Below are 26,437 nucleotides of genomic sequence, written 5' to 3' on the forward strand. Positions count from 1 at the left end.
ATAAAAAAGAGAAAATCTCGATATAATGTAATTGAGTGCTATTTTTTTATTGATAATTATTTTAAAAAGTCTTTTTATGAGATCGAGTTCATTAAAAAAGAGATTGACAGTCAGATTTAGGTTGACAGTCAGAACATTTTGTTTTCTGGATATAAAGTTTTTTCATGCAGAATCTAAAAGTTTACCTCATAATAATCTTAATAATCATTAAAAAAAAAATCTTCTGATGATGTCGCCGTCAGATCATTATTATATAAAAAAAGAGAAAAAAAGAGAATATTATATAAAATTATATAATATTCTGTTATTATATAATATTAAAATATGAATTATATTTTTATATAATTTATACTGATTATATAAAAAGAGAAAATCTCGATATAATGTAATTGAGTGCTCATTTTTTTATTGATAATTATTTTAAAAAGTCTTTTTATGAGATCGAGTTCATTAAAAAAGAGATTGACAGTCAGATTTAGGTTGACAGTCAGAACATTTTGTTTTCTGGATATAAAGTTTTTTCATGCATTTTTTTTATTTTTTTTTTTTTATCTTCTGATGACGTCGCCGTCAGATCTGCTGCGCATGCGCGTCACGCACTCACTACGGAAGTGCGGAGAGGAAACAGCAGAGTTCGCAGTGTTTCTCCGGTGCCGCTCAGTTTGGATTCTAAAGACGGATAAAGTCCCTCACAATGTCGGGATTTGACTCAAACCCGTTTGAAGATGCAGTCGATGTCAATCCATTCCAGGTGAGAAGCGCTTCTGAGGGATTTAAGCGGGTGTTGAGGGTAGTTTCGCAGGGTTTGTGTTGAAGATGATGATGATGGTGATGATGATGGGAGTTTTGAGTTTCGGTTCGGTTCGGCCGTTGACGTGTCATGGTCTCTGATACGGGTGTTAGTTTGGTAGTTTGTTAGGTGTCGCTGGTGAAGGGTGTGTATCCGCGCAGGTTTGATGACACGCTGAAGGCCAGAGCGCCACTCCTGTTAATGTCACAACACTGTAAAGTGCTGTAATAACATCATAACCGCCTGAATGTAACTCTGTGAGTCACACAGTGAGAGTGAGGCTCTGATCACCTGTGCTCGACTGTTCTTCTCTTCATCATCACTAATGCGCCACACAATCGAGCTGTAATGCGTCAGACAAAACTCAAGAGTCCTGAGCGCATCTGATCCAGACATGCAGATCTGTCATTATGCTTTCTGCACAACATGATTTGCATTAATGCATTTTGATTATTGAATGAAAACAACAAACGTGATTGATAATAATGCGTTGTACAGTGCAAAAAAATTCAGATCTCACAATGGTGTGTTTGATATCATGAGCTTTTTATCTATGGTAAGATTCTAGGTTATTCTATGATGTGTAATGTGAATATAGATTGCATTTGATGTATATTCCATTTAATAAATGGAATTCCAGTGTAAATCTAAATGGAATATAGATTCCATTTACACTATTTTTTTTTGCAGTTCAAATGCACAATTTTTAAATGCATAAAAAAATATGGCATGCACTGTAATAAGAAATAGACATTATATATGCTACATTAAATAATAATGATGCATTATATGCACTAAACCGGTCAGGATTTCGACAAGATATTTGACAAATAACATGCCGTTTTAATCCACATAAAAAAAAAGTTAAAATCTATGTAAATATGAATGTAAAATGTGTATATTTTAGTTGCATTTATTAAACATGTTTGATTTTTTTTTTTTTTGCAGTTAATTCAATAGTCTTGCTGTGTGACAAATGCACAATTATAAAAGTAAAAATATGTTGTAATCTCTCAATTAATTTGACATTAAGTGTAGTTTAAGTGCCACCAGCACACAGATTGCTTTAGTTTTACAGTCTGTTTGTCATCTGGCATCTTTGTTGTGTTTTCATTGTCTGGAGTCTCATATATTTTCCATCTGTTTCTTTAATGCAGCAGAATATTGAGTTATGCACAAAGCAAACATTCCTGCGCTCCTCCTCCCCCTCGACGGGAAACACAGATCGCTTGTCTGCTGGAATAGAATCATAATTCAGATGTTTAGTGATGCTTGCAGTGACTTTCTGCTGAGTTTGATGGTTTTGATCCATGAAAGTGTCCATTTTCACAATGTATGTCATGTTTCATAAGGTGCATCATATTACCTGTTGATTGTTATGGCCAGAAGAGAACGGCTGTTAAGAAATCGGACTTATTTTTAATAGATTAGTGCAGTATTGATAAAAAAATTATGTATCCGTGCACATCATTGTTTTTGTGTTGAAATATAATTTTTAATCAGAATAACTTCCCCTCACTCTTGCAGTAACTTCTCTTCTCTGATGACGGCGGCGGCGGGGCAACCTGTCACTCACATGAGATGTACAGTTTGATTGACCAGTGATGGACGTTTTTCAGATTTTAGACCTTAATAATTGATTCCACTTATTGATTCCTGTGTGCATTTATAGTTTTAAACCGTTCAAGCGCAAGAAGACACGAAAGAGAAACTCAGTTCGGCACGAGAATACTGAATTGAGTTCTCTTTCACGTCTTCTTGAGCTTGAACTGAGAAATACACACAAAATGATGTCAGAATATCCTCGTAAACACAGTCGGTTAGGTGAACGTGAACAGTTTAGAAAGAAAACTCGCGTGTAACAGTATATTAGATCAGTGCATCAGGTCTTAAAGAGACAGTAGCCTAATAAACCTGCTGTCGTCCGTGTCGTTACTGTTAGTCAAAGAACATAGAGAAAAGTAAATCACTCACTGATCTTGACTGAACAACACAGATTTAATATAAAAAGAAAACTATACAGTGATATCAATTTCTGAACTTTGTCGAGTTGAATCAATTTATGTTCTCCTTGTATTTGCTGACTGTATACTTGTCGTTAATAATGTTTGAAATGTATATTAGTTAGTCTAGTTGACTAGTGGGTTGTTCTTTAGGCTGCTGATTTTTGTTCATGGTTTTCAGCTCTAGAACAAAACACAGAATATGTTTGATATCTAAATGTTTGATGTTTTTTTTTCATATTGGAATCGAAACTGGGAATCGGTAAGAACCGGAATTGTTAAAAACGCTAGAACACGTGTAAAACACACTAGTCCTGTCAGGCGCTGGTCTGAAGAGCTTCTGTGGTGTTGATTCGGGATCGAGGCCTGTGGGAATGAGGACAGGTGTGTTTGTCAGGACAGACGGCAGAGACGCGCTCAAACACACTCATTCCATACTTTTGTCATTTATTTTGTGCAACTTTCTGAGGTATTTTTGCAGCTTAGATACTTTGATGGGGGTGGAAGTTCGTTTTATGTTCTGAAAGTTGATTTTATAGGACAATGAATTCGATTTTTCCTGATTCGAGCCTTTTAAGATCCTCCAGTCCTGAGGACAAAGGAAGTTCTCCATGTCTATTGTGTTTCATGTGTCCCGCACTGGGTAAATATTTAAGTTGCTTCCTGTAAAGACTGGCTGATGCAACATCAGATGTGATTAATGATTGCTGGGGATTCACTTTAATAATCAGTGAACGAGAGTCTTCTAGATGAGTCGACATACACACATATTTAGATGATGTTGTTCTCATCTGCCTATAGCAGAGCAAACTACACTCCACTGAAGAAATGCAGAGATGAATCTCAAATGCCTCAGTATATTGAAAAGCTCCCGTTTGATCCGTGTGTGTGTGTGTGTGTGTGTGTGTGTGTGTGTGTGGCTGCTGTGGTTTGAAGTCATGAACTGATGGACTGTATGAATTAGTGTAAGGAAGGATCAGAACTGATGTCAGGATTTGACTTCCTCATTGTGGCCACAGAGAAATCTGAAATATGATTGGATGAGTGTGACCTATTCACCTCGCTGTGATGATGATGATGTCACTGTATTGTAATTGAGGCATGTGACTCAATAAAACTTGTGACGCACTCGCATCATGGTTTCAATTCAATTTCAAAAGACGGCAAAACCGGCCGCTCCTTGAAGTCCTCGGTCAGGAAGGAGATGGGGATTTCTGAGCTGTGATTGGTTGACCAGTGTCTCAGATCCTCCACCTCGCTAAACATGTTTACAACCCGTCATAAGATGTATTTGTTTAATGAGGCCTTTGCTACTTTGTAAGGACCATTAGTTTTGGATTGGATGCATTTACATTATTTTGACTTTTTTTTTATTTATTTTTTATTGCATTTTATTTTATCCTTTTTTTCTTTTCTTTTTAAACAGCACTTGGGTTCACTGTGGCTTTTAAGGTGCTTTATAAATAAATTTAGATTTGATTTGGATTAATTTGTTTTGGATCCATGAAATAATAATAATAAAAAAAAAATATATATATATATTAATTATTAAATAATTGAATTAATGCCATTTAAACATTATCATATAATAATAACAATATTTATAATATAAATTATTATAGTGAAATGATATATATTCAGTTATTTAATATTTAATATAATATTTATTATTTTATATTTCATGTATACATATTTATACAAACACACACACACACACACACAATTGGTCACCAAGGCTGCATTTATTTAATGAAAAACACAGTAAAAACAGTAATATTGTGAAATATTATTGCAATTTAAAATAACTGTTTTCTATGTGAATTTGTGGTAAGGTGTAATTTATTCCTGTGATCAAAGCTGTATTTTCAGCATCATTATTCCAGTCTTCAGTGTCACATGATCCTTCAGAAATCATTCTATGATGATGTTTTGATTGGTATAGTGTGCATTATAATAATTCATTATAATTATTGTCTAATAATAATACTGTGTCCATCTCTTTCAGGATCCGTCTGTCACTCAGGTGACGAACTCTTCAATCGATGGCATAGAAAGTTTCAGTCCGTTTCCTGATGGCAACTCGGTGAGTCTAACAAACATTATTCCACTGGGTGTGTAAGACCAGTATCTTTATCAGAGTTGTGTAATTGTTCTCTGAACTCTAATGTAATAAAGCAATAAGCTGGTTTTACCACGGTTAACAATGTGTGTATGTGTGTTCAAGCTCCAACAGCAATGTGATACAAAACACCAATGCTTTACATTTTATTATTCATTAATAAAATCCCAATAATGATGTTTTTCGGTGTCAGGGAAGCACCATCCCGCCCTCCAGCGCCCCGTCTCAACCTGCGGTCCTGCAGCCCTCAGTGGATCCCGGGCCAAAGGTCAGCGTCTCACACGCAAGCACACACACACACACACACACACACACACACACACACACACACACACACACACACACACACACACACACACACACACACACACACACACACTTACACACACACACACTTTCTTGTACATCTATCTTTATGAGGACATTCATTGACACAGTGCAATCTCTAGCCGCTTACCCTAACCTTACCCATCACAACTAAGTGCCTAACCCGACCCCTGACCCTAAACCGACCCTTAACCTCATTATAACCTGATCCCTAAAACCAAGTCTTGACCCTCAAACAGGCCTTTAAAGGGCTCTCAGAAAGTCAGGACAGGCCAAAATGTCCTCACTTTACTCTCTTTGTCCTCACTCCAATGGTCTAAAACTCAAACTGGTCCTCACAAAGATAGTTGTACAAGTACACACACACACACACACACACACACACACACACACACACACACACACAACACACACACGCACGTGTCTTCAAAGGTTGTAAGCGTTCCCTGTCTGTCTCTGTCTGTATTTTCTAAAAGTCATAATCATTTGTTAACAAACAAGTATTCATTACTTCAATGAACTCATTGTTTCTGCATTACATTATTACATTATTTAAATTAATACATTTTTAGCTAACTGTGATTTGTACATGTACATTTCTGAAACACATAACTTAGACAGTTTCCTCTGATAACAGATCACTCTAAATTGTAATGTTGACTCATGCATTTTCTGTAAAGCTGCTTTGAAATAATGTGTATTGTGAAAAGCACTATACAAATAAAGGTGAATTGAGCTGAATGGTGTGCGCAGGCCCAGGCTGCAGCTGCGCAGGCGAATCTGCTCAAACAGCAGGAGGAGCTGGAGAGGAAAGCAGCCGAGCTCGATCGACGAGAACAAGAGCTTCAGAGCCAAGGAGCGACTACAGGTAACACACACTTCTCTGATCCTGCAGTGTGTACACCACGATCATCCGCCATCGCGTTTGCATGAGGTGCAGGATCCCACAATGTGGGATGAATAAACTACTTGTGATTACAGCCACAGTGTTCATGCTCTTGAGACATAATTTAATCAGACTGCCACGAGTTAAGACAATTATATACAAAACTACACTGAAGTGTGAGAGAACTGGGCGTCATCTGGGCTCATGTTGCATGTTTAATAGATTTATCACTGCATATTATGCTCTTATTAGTGTTATATTATATACTATTACAGTTTTTGTTAATGTTTTGAATTAGATTCTATTTTTATATTTTTCCCGTTTCATTTAAATTCGAAGTTTTTGGTCATTTTCTTGCGTTTTTGCCATTTTTATTAATTTTAGTTTTGTTTAAATATGTCTATATAAGTTTTAGTTGATTTAGTTTGTTATTGCAGTCCTTCATCTTAAACTGAACAAAAACGAGAAATGTTGCCTTGACTGAAATAAAATTAATAGTGAGTTTTTATGGTAGCACTTTAAAAATAAGGGTTCATTAGTTATCATGAACTAATAATGAACAATAAACAATACTTATGCAGTATTTACTTAATGTTAATTTCAACATTTAATCATATATTTTTCAAAATCAAGTTTTTTTTTTTGTTAACATGAATTAATGCACTGTGAACTATGAACCAACAATGAACAATTACTAACTAAAATCAATTATTTATTTTAAACAAATTTTATTACTCACCTATTTTATTTTAAGTAATGAAAATGTTTTTATGGTTTTATAGTTTTATTTGTTCTAGGGCTGTCAAATCGATTAATCACGTGTGTGTGTATGTATGTATATATATATATATATATATATATATATATATATATATATATATATATATATATATATATATATATATATATATATATATACAAACACACATACATATATAATGCAAACAAAAAATAGTATGCAGTGTTTAGTGCACAGTATGCTAGTATTTCCCTCTGAGTGTGTTTGCACACACATCTGAACTCACACAGTTGCATAAATCAACAGACGGGTCCATAGCGTCTTTATTTGTTGTGAGTGTTTGACGAGTTTTGTGTGATATGGGCGTCTGTTTCTCCTCAGGCAAACAGAACAACTGGCCTCCTCTCCCCAAATTCTTTCCCATCAAGCCTTGCTTCTACCAGGACTTCTCTGAGGAGATCCCGCTGGAGCATCAGAGACTCTGCAAGATGATGTATTACCTGTGGATGTGTGAGTTTAACAGCGTCAACATCAAGCTGTTCTAATGACACTAACTAGATACTAACCCTCAACTGAACCCCCTAAACCTCAACTGAACCCCCTAAACCTTAACCCCCTAAACCTTAAATTAACTCCCTAAACCTTAAATTAACCCCCTTAAATTAACCCCCTAAACCTTAACTGAACCCCCTAAACCTTAACTTAACTCCCTAAACCTTAACTGAACTCCCTAAACCTCAACTTAACTCCCTAAACCTTAACCCCCTAAACCTTAAATTAACTCCCTAAACCTTAAATTAACCCCCTAAACCTTAAATTAACCCCCTAAACCTTAACTTAACCCCCTAAACCTTAACTGAACCCCATAAACCTCAACTTAACCCCCTAAACCTTAACTTAACCCCATAAACCTCAACTTAACCCCCTAAACCTTAACTTAACCCCCTAAACATTAACTGAACCACATAAACCTCAACTTAACCCCCTAAACCTTAACTGAACCCCATAAACCTTAACTGAACCCCATAAACATTAACTGAACCCCATAAACCTCAAATTAACCCCCTAAACCTTAACTGAACCCCATAAACCTTAACTGAACCCCATAAACCTCAACTTAACCCCCTAAACCTCAACTTAACCCCCTAAACCTTAACTGAACCCCATAAACCTCAACTCAACCCCCTAAACCTTAACTTAACCCCCTAAACCTCAACTTAACCCCCTAAACCTTAACTGAACCCCATAAACCTCAACTTAACCCCATAAACCTCAACTCAACCCCCTAAACCTTAACTGAACCCCATAAACCTTAACTGAACCCCATAAACCTCAACTTAACCCCCTAAACCTCAACTTAACCCCCTAAACCTTAACTGAACCCCATAAACCTCAACTCAACCCCCTAAACCTTAACTGAACCCCATAAACCTTAACTTAACCCCCTAAACCTCAACTTAACCCCCTAAACCTCAACTTAACCCCCTAAACCTCAACTTAACCCCCTAAAACTCAACTGAACCCCATAAACCTTAACTGAACCCCATAAACCTTAACTTAACCCCATAAACCTTAACTGAACCCCATAAACCTTAACTGAACCCCATAAACCTCAACTTAACCCCCTAAACCTCAACTTAACCCCCTAAACCTCAACTTAACCCCCTAAACCTCAACTTAACCCCCTAAAACTCAACTGAACCCCATAAACCTTAACTGAACCCCATAAACCTTAACTTAACCCCATAAACCTTAACTGAACCCCATAAACCTTAACTTAACCCCATAAACCTTAACTGAACCCCATAAACCTTAACTTCACCCATGTAGTTACCTTACACTACTCAGTACTTCTGTGTGTAAGTACACTGTAAGTACAGATATGGTGAAATAAAGTGCAACCCTTTTTTCATTTCTTATTACATATAAATGCTCTTATTTTGATTGATTCATCAGAGTATGTTGTTCCAAGTACAAAAAAAATATATATTCATAATTTTTCATTTAAAAAAAAAAGTTTTACCATCCTATCGACTCATTTTTTTTAATTTTTTTTTAATATAAAAGTGTTTATTTCTTATTTATATACTGTCATGGTATTTATTAATATTTTAAATTAACCTTTATTTTTATATTAAGTATTAGGTATATACAGTGAGGAAAATAAGTATTTGAACACCCTGCTATTTTGCAAGTTCTCCCACTTAGAAATCATGGAGGGGTCTGAAATTGTCATCGTAGGTGCATGTCCACTGTGAGAGACATAATCGGAAAAAAAAAAAACAGAAATCACAATGTATGATTTTTTAACTATTTATTTGTATGATACAGCTGCAAATAAGTTTTTGAACACCTGAGAAAATCAATGTTAATATTTGGTACAGTAGCCTTTGTTTGCAATTACAGAGGTCAAACGTTTCCTGTAGTTTTTCACCAGGTTTGCACACACTGCAGGAGGGATTTTGGCCCACTCCTCCACACAGATCTTCTCTAGATCAGTCAGGTTTCTGGGCTGTCGCTGAGAAACACAGAGTTTGAGCTCCCTCCAAAGATTCTCTATTGGGTTTAGGTCTGGAGACTGGCCAGGCCACGCCAGAACCTTGATATGCTTCTTACAGAGCCACTCCTTGGTTATCCTGGCTGTGTGCTTCGGGTCATTGTCATGTTGGAAGACCCAGCCTCGACCCATCTTCAATGCTCTAACTGAGGGAAGGAGGTTGTTCCCCAAAATCTCGCAATACATGGCCCCGGTCATCCTCTCCTTAATACAGTGCAGTCGCCCTGTCCCACGTGCAGAAAAACACCCCCAAAGCATGATGCTACCACCCCCATGCTTCACAGTAGGGATGGTGTTCTTGGGATGGTACTCATCATTCTTCTTCCTCCAAACACGTTTAGTGGAATTATGACCAAAAAGTTCTATTTTGGTCTCATCTGACCACATGACTTTCTCCCATGACTCCTCTGGATCATCCAAATGGTCATTGGCAAACTTAAGACGGGCCTTGACATGTGCTGGTTTAAGCAGGGGAACCTTCCGTGCCATGCATGATTTCAAACCATGACGTCTTGGTGTATTACCAACAGTAACCTTGGAAACGGTGGTCCCAGCTCTTTTCAGGTCATTGACCAGCTCCTCCCGTGTAGTTCTGGGCTGATTTCTCACCTTTCTTAGGATCATTGAGACCCCACGAGGTGAGATCTTGCATGGAGCCCCAGTCCGAGGGAGATTGACAGTGATGTTTAGCTTCTTCCATTTTCTAATGATTGCTCCAACAGTGGACCTTTTTTCACCAAGCTGCTTGGCAATTTCCCCCTGGCCCTTTCCAGCCTTGTGGAGGGTGTACAATTTTGTCTCTAGTGTCTTTGGACAGCTCTTTGGTCTTGGCCATGTTAGTAGTTGGATTCTTACTGATTGTATGGGGTGGACAGGTGTCTTTATGCAGCTAACGACCTCAAACAGGTGCATCTAATTTAGGATAATAAATGGAGTGGAGGTGGACATTTTAAAGGCAGACTAACAGGTCTTTGAGGGTCAGAATTCTAGCTGATAGACTAGTGATGTGATTTCTGAATTTTTTTTTTTAGATCATGTCTCTCACAGTGGACATGCACCTACGATGACAATTTCAGACCCCTCCATGATTTCTAAGTGGGAGATCTTGCAAAATAGCAGGGTGTTCAAATACTTATTTTCCTCACTATATATATATATATATATATATATACAGGGTGCGATTTGTGAAAAAAACAGAGGGGGGGATGTTTTGAAACATTTTTATTCATAAAAATAAATCATGAGAACAAGAACTTCATTCACTGCATTTGCTGCTCTGGACCCTTTTCATTGTTCCCAGCTAGCTAACAAGAGTTTTCGTGCTGAAAAATTACATACTATTACAAATATTTGTACTTGGTGACATTCTGAAAAGCCGTACATGGATCAAAGCTAATGGACAGGATCAGATAAATCAGAGTTTAGATTCTCTGCCCGAGCCCGAATTTGACCCGACCCGACCCGGGCCCTTGATCCAGCACTTGTGTTACAAAATGCAACACGTCACGTGTCATGCTCCTCCACTCGCACGCATCACACCGGCCCGGGATAATAATCTTTAAAAATATTTATTTTGTTTAAAAAATATTCTATATTCTAAAACCTTGTTGAATTAAATTAGAGTTGTAGCCTACTAGGGCTACTCCTCCTAGGCCATCCAAAGTTCATCCAAAGTTCATTTTCTGTGTTCATAATTTTTCACGTTTTATTTTTATTTTATTTTATTTATTTTTTACGTTTCTTCTTTCAGATCCATTTGCGATCCATTTCATTCTGAATAAACAAACAAGGCAGTTTACATGATTTGTCCTTGTTGCATTATTCATTATGATAATAATTAATAAATGCACGCACAATATCCGTGAACTTGATAAATGTTGCAGATATGTTTTACTATGCACAAACAAATGCCTTTCAACTTATGTGTGCAAAATTCAGAAGCAGTAAATGAATGTGCAGCAATTTGTACAAATAGAGTGTCTGTATAGGCCTACTATATGTGTTGTAGCCATTAAATAAGCTCATTTAGTTTCATATTTGTTAAAATATTATTGTTATTTTTTTCCATCTATGTTGATTTATGAAAAGTGAACAGCAGCACGAGTAAGATAGGATGTGCAGTATATATCGGGAGACTTGGAGTGGGTTAGACATGATTTTGACTATTTCATTAAGTTTTGTTTTGTAGAAAGCCTTTCTTTAAAGTGAATTTCGTTCTGTATAAATTGTATCTTAATTTTAATACATTTTTCATCAACGAATTGCGTGTATTTAATAAATAAGAAGCAAATATAGCAGACAAAGGCTATAATCAGAGGCGCCGCCGCGGTTACTTGCACTGCACGATAACTTAAGCGGATCTCATCATAAATTAACCGAAACTAAGTGTATGCCTCAAAGAGAATATTAAGAAATATATCTAAAGAACGCTTGAAATGTCTTTAAACGAAACAATTCAAAACAAAAAGAAATAGGCAACACTCTGATGTAATCCATGCATTTCTCCATATATGCGCATTCACTACGGAAATGGCGATCGTCAACTTCATCTTTGCTTCATCTCAACTTCCCTGGCGCCACCCCTGGGTTTAAATTGGGCTCGGGCTCATAACATACAGTTAATGTGTCGGGCCGGGCCGACAAAGTCAATTCGCCTCATTCGGGCTTCGCGTCTACCGCGCCGCGCGACACGCATCGCGCCGCAGGACCTCTAGACGCGCGTAAACGCGTCTTTACATTGACTTAACATTGAAATCACTCACGCCAGACACTCAAGAGTGAGTGAGTAATCAAAAAACCTTTGCTTAGCCTCAGTTGAGTAAAACACCGTATGTGCAACCTCAGCACTAACTCTGCTTGTCATCATAGAAACAGATAATCAGATTGTGATGTTTATTCCCGCTTCAGTAATATGCTGCATATGCAGCGTAAAAAAAGACCTGCAACCGTCTCGCAAGTGTTGATAGGCTATTACTCGTGAGGTGTAACCAATCATATAGCGCCGTGGGCGGGACATTGAGCAAGTCTGCAGAGTGGTGGTTACAGAGAGGCTGCGGAGCCAGTCAAAGTAGCGCATTTTAAAATAAAAAGGATTTTAATCAAACCACGGATCCGTGATAAGTTTTGTGATCCGCCTCGCCACTAGTGTAGTAGCACTGATCACTTTGAGGGGGGGATAAATTTATCCCCACCGGGGATAAAAATAATTAAGCAGAGGCAGGGATACATTGACCAGAAAGGGGGAAATCCCACGCATCCCCCCCGGCAAATCGCACCCTGTATATATATATATATATATATAATTTTTTTTAAGGAAGGAAGTAAATGTGTTTCAAACTCGCTGTAATACATTTAACATCTGTATTGTGAAGGGAAACAGGACTTTCAGTGTTGAGTTTTAGGACTGGATGAATTGATCTATCAGATTGAGCTGAGCTCGTATCAGGCATTTCTCTTGTTTGATGTGTGTGTGTGTGTGTGTGTGTGTGTGTGTGTGTGTGTGTGTGTGTGTGTGTGTGTGTGTGTGTGTGTGTGTGTCCGTGCAGGGCAGTGTGTGACGCTGTTTCTGAACGTCCTGGCCTGTCTGGCGTTTTTCACCACTAGCTCATCAGCAGGCGTTGACTTCGGCCTCTCCATCCTCTGGTTCATCTTGTTCGCCCCATGCTCCTTCCTCTGCTGGTACAGGCCCGTCTATAAAGCCTTCCGGTGAGTCTCTCTCCTTTAATATACTCTCATGTGTTCAAATGACACAACCTGGGGCCGGATTCACCAAATATTCGTAAAAAAATTCTTCTTAAAGGAATAGTTCACATAAAAATGAAAATTCTGTCATCATTTACTCGTCCTCAAGTTGTTTCAAACCTGTATGAGTTTCTTTCTTCTGCTGAAGACAAAGGAAGATGACTTCCATAGTAGGAAAAAAATGGGGTCCATCAACTGTTTGGTCACCGACATTCTTCAAAATATCTTCTTTTGTGTTCAGCAGAAGAAAGAAACTCATACAGGTTTGAAACAACTTGAGGACGAGTAAATGATGACAGAATTTTCATTTTTATGTGAACTATCCCTTTAACTGATACACCGCTCTACAGTAATTTGAAAGTGATTGCAGTACCAGTTTTGGCCACAATCTTACATACGGTTCCTTTAAAAATATCTGTATGGCAGTTTTTACCCATGTTATCAATGTCAAAATATAGGCCAGTGAAAATGCTGAGTGTCTAGTAACTTCGTAAAAGCACGAGCCACAGCGGCTGTTTGGTGAGGATTTTGGTGAATCCGGCCCCTGATGACATCATGCTTATGGGATATTTTCTGCACATTTCTGTCACTTCGATAATTCATATATTTATTTCTCTTTCAGGTCTGACAGCTCCTTCAATTTCTTCTTCTTCTTCTTCATTTTCTTCGGTCAGATCGTGGTGTCTGTGATTCAGAGCGTGGGCATTCCCAATTGGGGCAACAGGTATGAGTAAACTCATTTCTTCACAGCTTCATTCTGGACTACAGTAATTCACTAGTAGTTGTTGTTTCACTATTGCGAGTGTTAAAGGAATATTTGAGCGCAGAAGTGAGGCTCACCGCCTGTGAGCTGCACCGTTTGTCTGTTCTCCTCTGTGACAGATGTGTCTCTCACACTCAGCTCTCTCTTCTTCTCTTTGACCAGTGTCTCTTCCTCAACTAACGGTTTTCTGCTGCTGGACTTCCTTTAAAACTCTTGCTTCCTATCTGAAGTATGTCCTCTTGCTCTTGAAACTTCTTGCTTTATCCTTTCCTCTTAAAGCAGCGCGTTTGCCCTGAAATAAAAGTGCTTGATTTCTCAGTACTCCGTATTCTCAGTAGAATAATGTTAATATGAGACTCTCTTCATTCTGATTGGTCAGTTGCAGCATTCTGAGATTTAAATATTTTTGAATAATGAGGCTAAACTGTATGATTGGTTATACAGGGGATTTCCTGCATATCTGTGCTAGTTTGATTTATAAACTAGAAATTCCATTTAGTTTAGTTTTCATAAATATTCATAAATACTGCTGAAATCTGTATTTCATGTGCATGTAATGTGAAAAATAGACATGTGGCAATTGTAGAATATAGCTAGAAATATATAACATTTGTTTTAGAATTGTTTTCTTTTTAAATTTTTTATATAGTTAAAATTTTATAAATATATATGTATGATGATGTATATGAATGTAATAAAATGTATATATATGTATTTAATAGAATACAATTAGTTAAAAATATATATTATATAATATATAATTTTTATATTTATTTGTTTGATATCTGTATTAATGTTATAGAATATAATTCAATATCAAACAATTTTATATATTTTATTTTTATATTTTATTTACGTTTTTAGAATTCAGATCATTCTAAATAAAACACATAGTATATATTGTAAAAATGTGAAATATTTAACATGTTTTAGAATAGTTTTCTTTTTAATTTATATTTTTAATTTATTAAATATATATGTGTAAATTAATTTAATAAAATATATGTATACATATGTTATAGAATACATTTAGAGATAAAATAAATAAAATTATCATTTATATATATATATATATATGTATGTGTGTGTGTGTGTGTATATATCATGTATATTATTAAATTTGTATGTATTGCCCAAAAAATGTATATTATTAATTTGTTTGATATATGCATTAATTTTATAGAATATAATTCAAAATCAAACCATTTTTATTTTATTTTTTACTTTTGTTTTTTTTAATTCCATTCATTCTAAACAAAATATAGTATATATTGCATGCAAAAAAAAAAAAAAAAAAAAAAGTATCTACTCCCAATAGAAGATCTGAAATATTCTTTTGTATGGACATATTTGTAGTAGCAAAGCATAATTTAGCCGGATCAACCATACATTATTTACTCGCTGTTCTTCTTGATTCCAGCGGCTGGATCACCGCCATACAGGCGATGAGTTCTAATAGAGCGGTCGGCATCATTATGATGGTGGTGGCGGCCTTCTTCACGGCCAGTGCCGCGCTCTCCGTCTTTTTACTGAAAATGGTGAGTAAGCAGCTCAGAGGTTTAGAGTGAAACTCTGTGGCTCTTTGGTTTGGCTTGATGTGTCGTTGGTGTTTTCCAGGTTCATTCCAACTACCGTCGCACTGGTGCCAGTTTCCAGAAGGCCCAGCAGGAGTTCTCCCAGGGCGTCCTCACGAACCGCAATTTCCAGAACGCAGCCGCCACCGCCGCCACCAGTGCCGCCCAGAGCTCGTTTCAGAGGAACTAGAGCCAGGAATCACGCATCACTTCCTGCTCATCCAGAACCCAAAGCCCAGCTGCGCTCACAAACGTTGCCCTCCATCACCGGCTTTGGTTCTGCATCTTCATTTGGTCCCAGTTTGGTCTTTAGACTGCAGAGGCACTACTTTCATGTGGGTTATTTTTTTATTTTTTTTGGAAGGTATGAAGTTTAAATGTTCATCAGTGAGTTTGTATATTTGTATGTATGCAGAAAATGTCCTGTATCCTTTTTGACCTCGGTTATGCTGTATATAAAGTAATTTAATGTTTCCCCTGTTATCCGGAGTGATACAGGAGCCGATCAGTGTCCTTAAATTACAATTAATAAAACGATCATGAAAGGAACTCAAACCCTTCTCACAGCAGTGATGAAGACGGTTACATGCATGTGAGGGTTTATGCTATAGTTCTACTGAAGACTTCAAAAGCATCATTCCTAAAATATAATTAGATTTTTTTATTCTGCATTCTTTATTAGTGCCAAAGAATAATGACATGCACTCAGAATTCCATGGAAGCATTAGAATCATGACCTTGGAATCTTGACGGACACGGAGAACATTGCTATTATTGTCTTAATCGTAAGACTGAAGGTGATGTAGGTTTGTTTCACGCTGCATAAATGTTTGATAACCATTGTTCATGTGTACAGGCTTTTTAGGCTACTGATTGTAAACGGTCAAATCAAAATAGTTTTACTAGTACTCGGTTAAATTTTACATGGTTGATGTTTTTTTGGTTTTTTTAGCATCGGAAAGTCCTAGCTTTTTGAAACACAAACGTGTAAAAGGGTTTGCAGTAAAATGGTCCTGAAATGCATGTTAACAACTCAAAATAATGCCAGATAATATTAGCAAGAAAGGGTTATATAATTTTGTCAGATGAGATGAGATTTTTTTTTTTCAACAGTGAATGGAAGTTTTTTTGAGCAAATAAATTTTTTCTGATTAACAAATTTTGTCCGAGTCATTTGTTTATGGTATCAAGCAAAAAATTAATGATCGGTCTATATCGTTTGCATTTTGAGCAGAATTCCTGGTTAACCAACCCTCAGCATGTCACATGATCATATCAAGCACAATACATTTCAATGTCCTTTAGTAGGTTGAAGATGTGCTAAAAAAAATTAAATAAAAGGGAAACCAGATTGTCCGATTTAATCATGATATTTGTGATCTACACAACAAAATAGTGCTTCTCTTCTAAACTTGATAACGTTCAATCTGCTAGATTACATTGAGTAGAGAAAACGGGACTTCTGAAACTGTAGTTCCCAGCATACTAGTGTTGCCAGATTGGGACGGTGTTTTGCCAGCCCAAAAGCTCACCAAAACCCGCCCACTACAAGAAAAAACCGCCCAAAATGTTACTACCAAAATAATGTGATATAATTTCATGTCATTTAAGGTTGATAAGCACAATTTGTATCTCCTTAAAACAAAATAACGATGATAAAATAAAATAATAAATAAATACATTTTCCAGGAAAACAGATCAAAACAGGGCAATAATTAAGGAGAATTCGCCAATATGACTAAAATGTCCAGGTGGACGCTGTCAAAACGGCAATCAAGAAATGAACCGATGATTTTAACCCTCGGAAGTACACATTGCAGAACATAACGCAGAATTTAGCAGTCAAAACAGATTCATCGTTGATTCAAACCTTTTTCAGCAGCTGTCAGGGACAAGTAGAGTGCAGTCTGGATGGTGTAAAAGTTGCAGATGTCTGGTTAGGCTAGTGTGCACATGACCATGGACAGAAGTCGTCCCATATTTGATTTCAATTCAAGTCATTCAACTGTGCTCTCCTTTACATTCACCATCGAGTCATCTCCCTCCACATGTGTAAGTTTTTAGAGTTGCTCACTATCTCACTCTTTACTGTAGATACAACTTACTGTATAGTAGGCTATGTCACTTTGCCTTAGCGATCACTTGAATATACAGCTACAACTTCTCGCGCTCAATCGCGTCTGCAAGTTTCGGAAGGGAATGATTCAGATTTCTCTTGGCACTACACAGACGCACGTCGGTAAATTAGGTTCAGCGCAAAGATGAGGCATGTTGCAAACGTTCCCTGGTGCTATTTTGCAGTTTCAGAAAACAATTCCGCCACAGACCAGGAAAACCCTAGTTTAAAGTCAGTGGTGCGTTCAGATGCTATTTTAAGGGCGCATGCTTGGCCATAATGTAGCGTGTGCACAACGCACATACACTTTGCTTCTCTCATCTACACACAGACGCAGCAGTTCTCATTTTTTGCAAACCATACATGATTACAAGGAAAATATTACAACACGAGGGAAATCATTGTTGTGACCATGAAGATGTGAAAAAATAGACATAGATCTACCTTACACATTTACCCAAATTATTATATGCCTGTTTAACCGAAGCTAATTTGGGTGGGTTTCTCCCATCCTCATACAATGTCACTTCTCTGTGTTTTACGGCCCTGACGAGAACGTCGGTCTCCTCGGCTGTGAACCGCTCCTGGCGTGCGCCTGGCAAATCCGCCGTTATAATAGCAATCCGCCATGGAACAAGCGCGCCTGCTCTTAAAGGGAATGTGAGATGTCGCTCTGATTGGTTTATTTCACGTTACGCCCAAACCACACCTATGAGTAATGAAGCTACTTCAGACCAACCCATTTTAGATTTGCGTCGGGGTCAAGAGTCATTTATCCCGCCGGTATAATAGCAACAGCGCCCAAGACCCGCCCACAAAGTTACTTGCGTTTCGCGTTTGATACTTGCGTTTCAGATCGTTAAAATAGGGCCCTAAATGTTTTAGCTGTATTGGACTATACCCTTGGCCATTGTTTATTAAAGGTTGTATCTGCGATTTCAGGCCCAAAAAAGGCCCAAACATAAATGATACACATTCATCTAATCTTTCCTAACGATCCGCTAGCTGCCCGCCCCATAAGCAGGCCGTCAAAAATCTGCACACAAAAACAATTGGTTTCACCAACCACTCAAAACCAAAATAAATAGTGTTCCAACCAATCACCGACAGGGGGTGGGTGTTGTGAGGTTTTGCGCTCGTGCACGGTGACGGCTGCACGCGAAGTCGGAGCTGAAGAAGAAGCCAATGTCTATCAACGAACAAGAGAAATTGAACATGGCTGAGTCAATCCCCAAGAGGAGGAGGAGGAGGATTAGGGCGAGGGAATACCATCGTGTTAATTCCAAGACATGAATAGTTATCGGGAAGGCTTTTGAAAGGTGGAGAGAACTTAAAGAACTGAAAATGTTTCAATCGGACGCCGAGGTTGCACTGTTTCTTCTGGACAAGTGAGTAGCTGCTAGTGCTAGTGCAACATTTTGAACAAAAAGTGTAGCCTAGTTTTTTTTTTGTCAAAGACTACATGCATAAGCAATGCTTTTATTGCTTGTTTCTGTTGCTTTTTTGCATGTCTTGATCCAGATAGTCAGTACTCTTTCTAAAGATGTGTAATAGCGCCCCCTACCGTACAACAGTGAAAACATGGATTGCCGGGAAATTTTGTTAATGGTGGGGAAAGAGTTAATGTGATATTTATATCTAATAGTTCGTTAGCTAGCTAACACAATCTTATAATTTAGTGGTGACGAAAATGACTGAAATAGAATAAATCTTGTCAGGGAACCATATATCACTTTGGAACTCCATATATCACTTTGTTTCTTGAACAAATTTGAGTAACTTGATTCACGTGGAACTGATGATCATGAATAAATCATTTAAATTCAATACACCTTTTTTTCAGTGTGAGAAACAGCCATTTGACAATCCCATGCTCTTTGTTTTAACCAGCGGTGTCCCACAAGGCTTTGTACTGGGTCCGTTTTGATTTGGCCACAACTTACCTTTTATCTTTTATCCATCAACGATTTTTCAGATCGTAAAATCAGAATTGATAAGTTGTGGAAAACAATGAGCTACTATAATTTGCAATAAATAATAATTATACATCCAATATTTCTCCATTGACCTCATCAAACCACAAATATAATATAAGCAATATGCTTTCCAGCAAAAAACAAACAAATGCAAATATGGTCTTATATAATAACGTAACAAACTAAACAACAGTTAAATGTCTTTGAAACCAGCTGTTTACTTGTGACATCATTGTTACATAAAATAGGTTCATATTTCACATGGCATCAGCGATTCATTTCAAATCCAAAATATAAAAAGTGCAAATGACAGTTGACGGTACACCGGCCACACAACATGGTTCAGTGTCTTCTTTTTTTTTTTTTTTTTTTTTTTAATCTTCCCCCGTTATTGTAAACACAAACAACAACTCATAATTCATAAGCAGACCTTGTTACAGCCACATTGACATTCATGACGTGAGAAACTGTACACGAGCAAGGCAGAGTTCGTCGCTGATTTTTTCTTCCGCTCATTCTTTGGGAGAAGGGGTCGGCTAAACGGCACGGTGAAAACACAACGCAGAATATTTCATAACTTACATGGAAAATGTTTACAAAGCAATGTGTCGTCTTCATATAAAAACCAACCAAAACATGAATATATATAAAAAATTGTCCTTTTTGAGAGTGTACAAAGTATTCATGTAAGCAAACATTTGCAGTTCATTGTATATCTATATATATATATATACCTCTCAAAGTACAAAAATCTGAGAGTCACTTGGCATTAAACTCCTTCATGATGAATCTCTAGGGCCCCAAAAACAGGCGTCAGGGTCCTGAGGAAGAGGAGCTTACATGAGGAACGAGCGTCTCACGTCTGAGGAGTTTCTGAAGCACCAAACATCACTGGATTCAGATTGAGTTGAGATGGTCATTCAGAGCATAAAGAGAGTAGAAAGTGGAAAATGCGGATGCATATTCAGACTCTGATGCTACTAGCGTCCCAGAGCAGGAGACACTGAGATCTTCCAGAGATGACGGCATTAGATGAAGCATTTAAACATGATGTAAGACACTGAAATAAAGCCATGACACATTCATCCGAATTCATGAGCAAACAAAAACAACGGGTTCGCAAATTATCTGTAAATTGTCCAATAACTGTTATAGTGTAAATTGCTGCATTCAATTCAAATGCAACAACTAACATGGTGTTATAGACAATTTATACAAGAATTGTTTTATGAACACAGATGTTCATGATTCACAATTCATTGTGTAAATTGTTGCACTGATTTGAAAGTGACAATTTACATAGGAATGGTTATACGCATAATTTCCATAAAGTTATTCTGGTTGCATTTCTTGAGTGAAGCCCAATGTATGAGCATGTGAGGTTTTTGACCTTAAAAAAAAATAAAAAAAATCCTAAAATGGCTGTATACACAATGAAACCATACATAAACAGGCTAAAAATATGGAATACGTAAATACAATCCACCCCCCCCCCCCCCTTTCCAAAAAACAAAAACATTAAAAGTATGTTTTCTGTGCAGAACGGCTCATTCGAGTTGAGAAAAATGGCATTGAGTTTTCATGGTTTTATAGATTTCTCTGGCAATATCCATGCAGGATGGAGGAAGATGAAGCGTTCAGTCAGTGTTCATTCAAATGTCCTGGTTGTTCCTGAGGACGAGGTTCAGCCGTGTGTGTTGAGGCGCTTCAGCCTGTAGTGATGGCGTTCAGATCCTTCATCAAACCCTCCAGGTGGGCCATTTCTTCTGAGAGCTCATCGGTCTCATACGTCTGAGAGAGAGAGAGAGCCATGCCAGACCAGCCAGGTTAGAGTTAGGATTGAGGGATGCAAGAAAACGGAGGGAGAAAGAACGACAAACCGGAGAAAGAATGACAAACCAAACAGAAAGAGGAAAAGCGAGAGGAGCACGAGGGAGGGAAACGGGTTTGGAGCAGCTGAGAAGCGAGAGAATAAAGCAAGACGCTACAGCGCAACCTATGACAAAACAAACAAAACGCATGCATTTCAGAAGCGTAACACAAATTAAAAAGGAAAAGAAAAACAGTGCATTTTTAAAATTAGGCACAGAAAGAGAAAACGATTCAAATTAATTCGGCCGGTGAGTAAAAAGATAAATGGGTAAAAAAAAAAAGAGAAAAATAAATCAAATTAAACACAGATTCAAACTTTCTTAATAATAGGGTGTCAAGATCACACTTCACTCTAAAATTAAAAATAGAAAACAAGAAATTCAATTTTGTATAAAGAATATGCAGATATTTTATTCAAATTTTTTATGATTTTTTTTATATAAATTAAATGAGCAAATACTTCAATGGACAACAAATATATTTCAGATACAAATTCAATAATAAATTAATTCAATACACTTTTTTTCAGTGTGGGAAACATTAGACTTAAGCCCCATGCTCTTTGTTTTAACCAGCGGTGTCCCACAGGGCTTTGTATTGGGCCCATTTTGATTTGAGATTTTTTACAGCACAAAATGAAAAAATATTGGGGACTATTAAATATTAAACTAAAGAACAGTTTATTTGTCATGAAAATTATTTCACAATAAAAAAATAAAAAAATACTGGTCCTAAAAATAGGCTTCATTTTCTATATGCAAAACATTATCTTATTTCCTTCTTTTGATTTTTGGGTGAAATGTGAACGAGACATGTTTGAGACAGGTTTCATAATGAAGCAATCACAAAAACTCAAGTGTCTCCAGCACTCACCATGTCCAGCATCTTGCTGGTTTCTGATTGGTCAGGAGCATTCGGGACTGTTACTGCCATTGGAGCTCGAGCTCGATTTAGTGTCCCGATAGACGCAGTTTTCACGCCGGGCGCTGAAACACAGATAACAGCACATGCTATGAACTCTCCCACACGTAAAGCAACCAACCACAGTAGTTTCTCCTAAAGGTACACAGAGTAACTTTTGGTGCTCTAGTGGTTAATAAACTGCATGCATCTTGTGGAAGAACATTCATTAATTAGTCAGAGCTGCTTCTCTCTGTTTATGTACTGTATATGACTCGTCACGCGGGTACTGGGATACCAGCCCGGTCTAAAATAGTCCCACTTATTACAGGCGTGCCGTAGTGAATCAGGATAAGACAAACATACGGTTTGGAGGATGGATTCATGATGTAAATCCACAGTTACATAAGGGGCTTTCGCACCGGGTAGTTCTACTAGGAACTAGCCACCAGGGTGGTTCCCCGAGAACTAATGGTTCCCATAGGAATGTTTTCCTGGTTGCATTCGCACAGCCAGTAGGAACTCTGAAGTGACGTATGCCGAGCTTGTTGTTGTGACTTTTATTTTGACGGTCAGTCAGAGTCAGTATTTCGTCCAATCAGCGAACAGTAACGTCACTTTAGTTCCTATAGTGCTGGTTTAGACCGACTCTGAAGTAGGAGATAAATTAGTTCCTCCAAAAGGAGTTCCTAGAAGTAAAATCGTTCCTAGTCCCTGCGGTGCGAACACGCCAAAATCCGAGAACTTCCGCCGATAGTTCTAGGAACTATGAAAAGGTTTGAAAGCCCCTATAGAGTAACCTTTACGTTTTTAACATGTCAAAATGTATTAACCAGGGAGCGCACCTGGCTGAGCCAGCAGAGGGGTGCTGGGTAAGGCCGTCTCATAGGTGGGCGGGTTATGGGCAGAAACCGTGAGCGCTGGCACAGCGAAGCTCTTGAGAGGGTGTGTGAGCGGGTGTGTGGGCCGGATGTGGGCCGTTGGTGGGTTTATACTGGGTGGATCTTCCTCTTTGATCAACGCCTCAGTCTTCTGGAGCTCAGCTGATGTGATGGGCTGACTGGGGGCAACCGGAGGTTCAGGTGCAGCCGGCTGGTTCCTCACAGACTCTATACACACACACACACACACACACACACACACACACACACACACACACACACACACACACACACACACACACACACACAGTGATGAAGAAATAAATCAATTAATACAATTATTCAGCTGTAAGTTTCACCTGCAGACGGAGACCTGTGTAAGTGTGTGTGTGGGGTGTCAGGTGTGTATCTCACCTGCAGACGGAGACCTGTGTGAGTGTGTGTGTGTGTGTGTGTGGGGTGTCAGCTGTGTGTCTCACCTGCAGACGGAGACCTGTGTGAGTGTGTGTGTGTGGGGTGTCAGCTGTGTGTCTCACCTGCAGACGGAGACCTGTGTGAGTGTGTGTGTGTGGGGTGTCAGCTGTGTGTCTCACCTGCAGACGGAGACCTGTGTGAGTGTGTGTGTGGGGTGTCAGCTGTGTGTCTCACCTGCAGACGGAGACATGTGTGAGTGTGTGTGTGTGTGTGTGTGGGGTGTCAGCTGTGTGTCTCACCTGCAGACGGAGACCTGTGTAAGTGTGTGTGTGGGGAGGCGGGCGCTCTCAGGCTGATCTGGTGATGAAGGTAACCGCGCGGCGGGAGGTGATAGTGATGATGATGGTGATGAAGATGATCGAGGGAATGAATGGGGTGAGCACTTATCACAGCTGAGAGAGGACACACACACACACACACACACACACACACACACACACACACACACACACACACACACACAGAGTGAGATCAACATGACAACACATCTGCTACACACTTAGTGAGCTGGTTTTCAGACGACTACTAAGGCATTTTGATTTAGAGCGCTCTATTTAGTTGGTCATGTAAATAAATTGTTGTAGTTTTAATTTTAATACACTGAAATAATAGTTTTAAAAATCAAAAATAAGATTTAAGAAAAAATATATGAATATATTTTATTTTATAAAAGTAAAAATATATTAAATAGAAAAATAAAATGATTTAACTTTGTATTTATATTAGACTTTGTTTCAGTTAGTTTCATTTGTGCACAATTATATACATTTTGATATTTATCAATAAAATAAAATAAATATCAAAATACATTAGGATACAAAAATAAATCTCATGAAAATAAAATATAGTTTAATAAAGTAAAAAAATTAAATAATAATAATAATATTTCAATAGTGGTGTTAGGTGTTAGCATGTTGCTCTGATACTCTAATAAACATAATAAATAGAAAGCACACTATTTACTAAAATTATACTGATCTGTTAGATTAAATGAATTAGACATTTATAATAATTTATCTTGAATCATCTGCCATTGTAAATTGATTTTTTTTTTTAGTGTACTGCATTCTGGAATTATTTTGACCAGGATGGATAATCTGCATTATGCAAATGAAGAGCCGATCACTGGAATCACGAAATATATATATCCTAAAAAGTGCCAAAAAAAGCTGTTTAAGAGGGAAGCTCACTAGGTTTGAATCTAGTTATTATGACACAAGACGACATGAGAGAACGGCACATGGTTCATATAGTACCGCATGACAAGCACAAGACAGGTTGAGATGTAATGGGACGATCAGCGATGAGCCTTTGTGCTCTGTGAACTCACGTTGGGGAGGCTGAGAGTCGAATGGCATCATGATTTTGGGTCTCACTCCCCTGCGAGAGGACACACTCTCCTCCAGCTCCTGGATCTGATGGCTGGGCTCCACCGGGTCCTGGGCGGCGCGAGGGATGGGCGTCTCCGTCATGACCGGGTTGGGGTCGGGGGATTTGTCGATGGGTTTGAGCTCCAGACGCTCGTGATGGATCCAGAGATCAGGAGGTTTCAGGTCTTTAGACGAGCTCTTGTACTTGTGTGAGCCGGTGTTGGACTTACAGGCGGCACGCTTCCTGAAGACACAAATACAGCTGAACCTCTCCAGACGCATCTAACTGGTTAACACCAACATTTACTGAAGTTTGTCATGATTATGATAAGTACCTTTTAAAATCATTTTTACAAACACACACAAACACACATATACATATATAATAAACAAAAAATATATATATATAATGTTAAATCAATAATTTTTTACTTTTATTTATATCCAATACATATATTATATATGTGTGTGTGTGTGTGTGTGTATATATATTTATCTTTGTTTCAAGTAAAGGTTCAATGGTGCATTAATTAAATACAGTTTAAAAGTAATTCAAATTAAATTGAGATTTTACCTCATTACATTTTTTTTGGTATCTTATGAGATTATTAAATAGATTTCATATATTAATACATAATATTATAAATATCTTATTACATATTTAAATGTATTAAAATATAAAATGCTTATGAAATGCACATTTAAATATATAATATACATTTACAATAAAATTATAGTCCCATCTTTTAATAATTAGGATTTTAATATTTTATTATATAATAAAACAACTAATAATAATTATTTTGTATTTTAATAACATTATATATATATAATATATTCGAGGGTTCGTTGTGACAGAATAAAACAGCCTAAGAAAACTCTTTATGCATGATAAAGATAAAATGTAAGATAAAATGTCTCATTGCGTGTTGTTTTTATATACAGATATTATACAGATGTTTTAAAAGATGTCAGAAGAGTGAAGAACACACTTTTTCTGATGCGAGTTGGACCGGCGCGTGCACAGGACGGCTCCCACGACCACAGCGATGATGGTGAACGCTCCCACAGACACTATGACCACGATCACCAGGATATGATTCTCATGACTGCCCGTGATGCCTGGTTTATCTGACATATGAGAGAGAGAGAGAGAGAGAGAGAGAGAGAGAGAGAGAGAGAGAGAGAGAGAGAGACACACAGAGAGAGAGAGACAGAGAGAGAGAGACAGAGAGAGAGACAGAGAGAGAGAGAGACACAGAGAGAGAGAGAGAGAGAGAGAGAGACACAGAGAGAGAGAGAGAGAGAGAGAGAGAGAGAGAGACACACAGAGAGAGAGAGACAGAGAG

At 37.8% G+C, this 26,437-nt stretch overlaps 2 protein-coding genes across 2 annotated transcripts in view; one reads left to right on the forward strand and one right to left on the reverse strand.

Annotated features, from left to right (window-relative positions):
* Positions 1-593: 593 nt before the first annotated feature.
* scamp2 (secretory carrier membrane protein 2) lies at positions 594-16,658 on the forward strand. Its single transcript, XM_082160740.1, has 9 exons — positions 594-751; positions 4,799-4,876; positions 5,106-5,180; positions 5,993-6,107; positions 7,246-7,374; positions 12,967-13,126; positions 13,785-13,886; positions 15,346-15,463; positions 15,543-16,658. The coding sequence occupies exons 1-9, from the start codon at positions 695-697 to the stop codon at positions 15,687-15,689; spliced, it is 981 nt and encodes a 326-aa protein (XP_082016866.1). The 5' UTR covers positions 594-694; the 3' UTR covers positions 15,690-16,658.
* Positions 16,659-19,789: 3,131 nt separating this feature from the next.
* neo1b (neogenin 1b) overlaps positions 19,790-26,437 on the reverse strand; it is a 141,011-nt gene continuing 134,363 nt past the window's right edge. The window contains 6 exon segments of the mRNA XM_082160627.1: positions 19,790-21,382; positions 22,337-22,449; positions 23,209-23,472; positions 23,958-24,110; positions 25,049-25,332; positions 26,081-26,219. Of these exon segments, the coding sequence (XP_082016753.1) occupies positions 21,299-21,382; positions 22,337-22,449; positions 23,209-23,472; positions 23,958-24,110; positions 25,049-25,332; positions 26,081-26,219 (1,037 nt within the window). The 3' untranslated portion in view covers positions 19,790-21,298.

Source organism: Leuciscus leuciscus (assembly GCF_965113295.1).
Source record: "Leuciscus leuciscus genome assembly, chromosome: 25".
NCBI classification, from domain to species: Eukaryota; Metazoa; Chordata; class Actinopteri; order Cypriniformes; family Leuciscidae; genus Leuciscus; species Leuciscus leuciscus.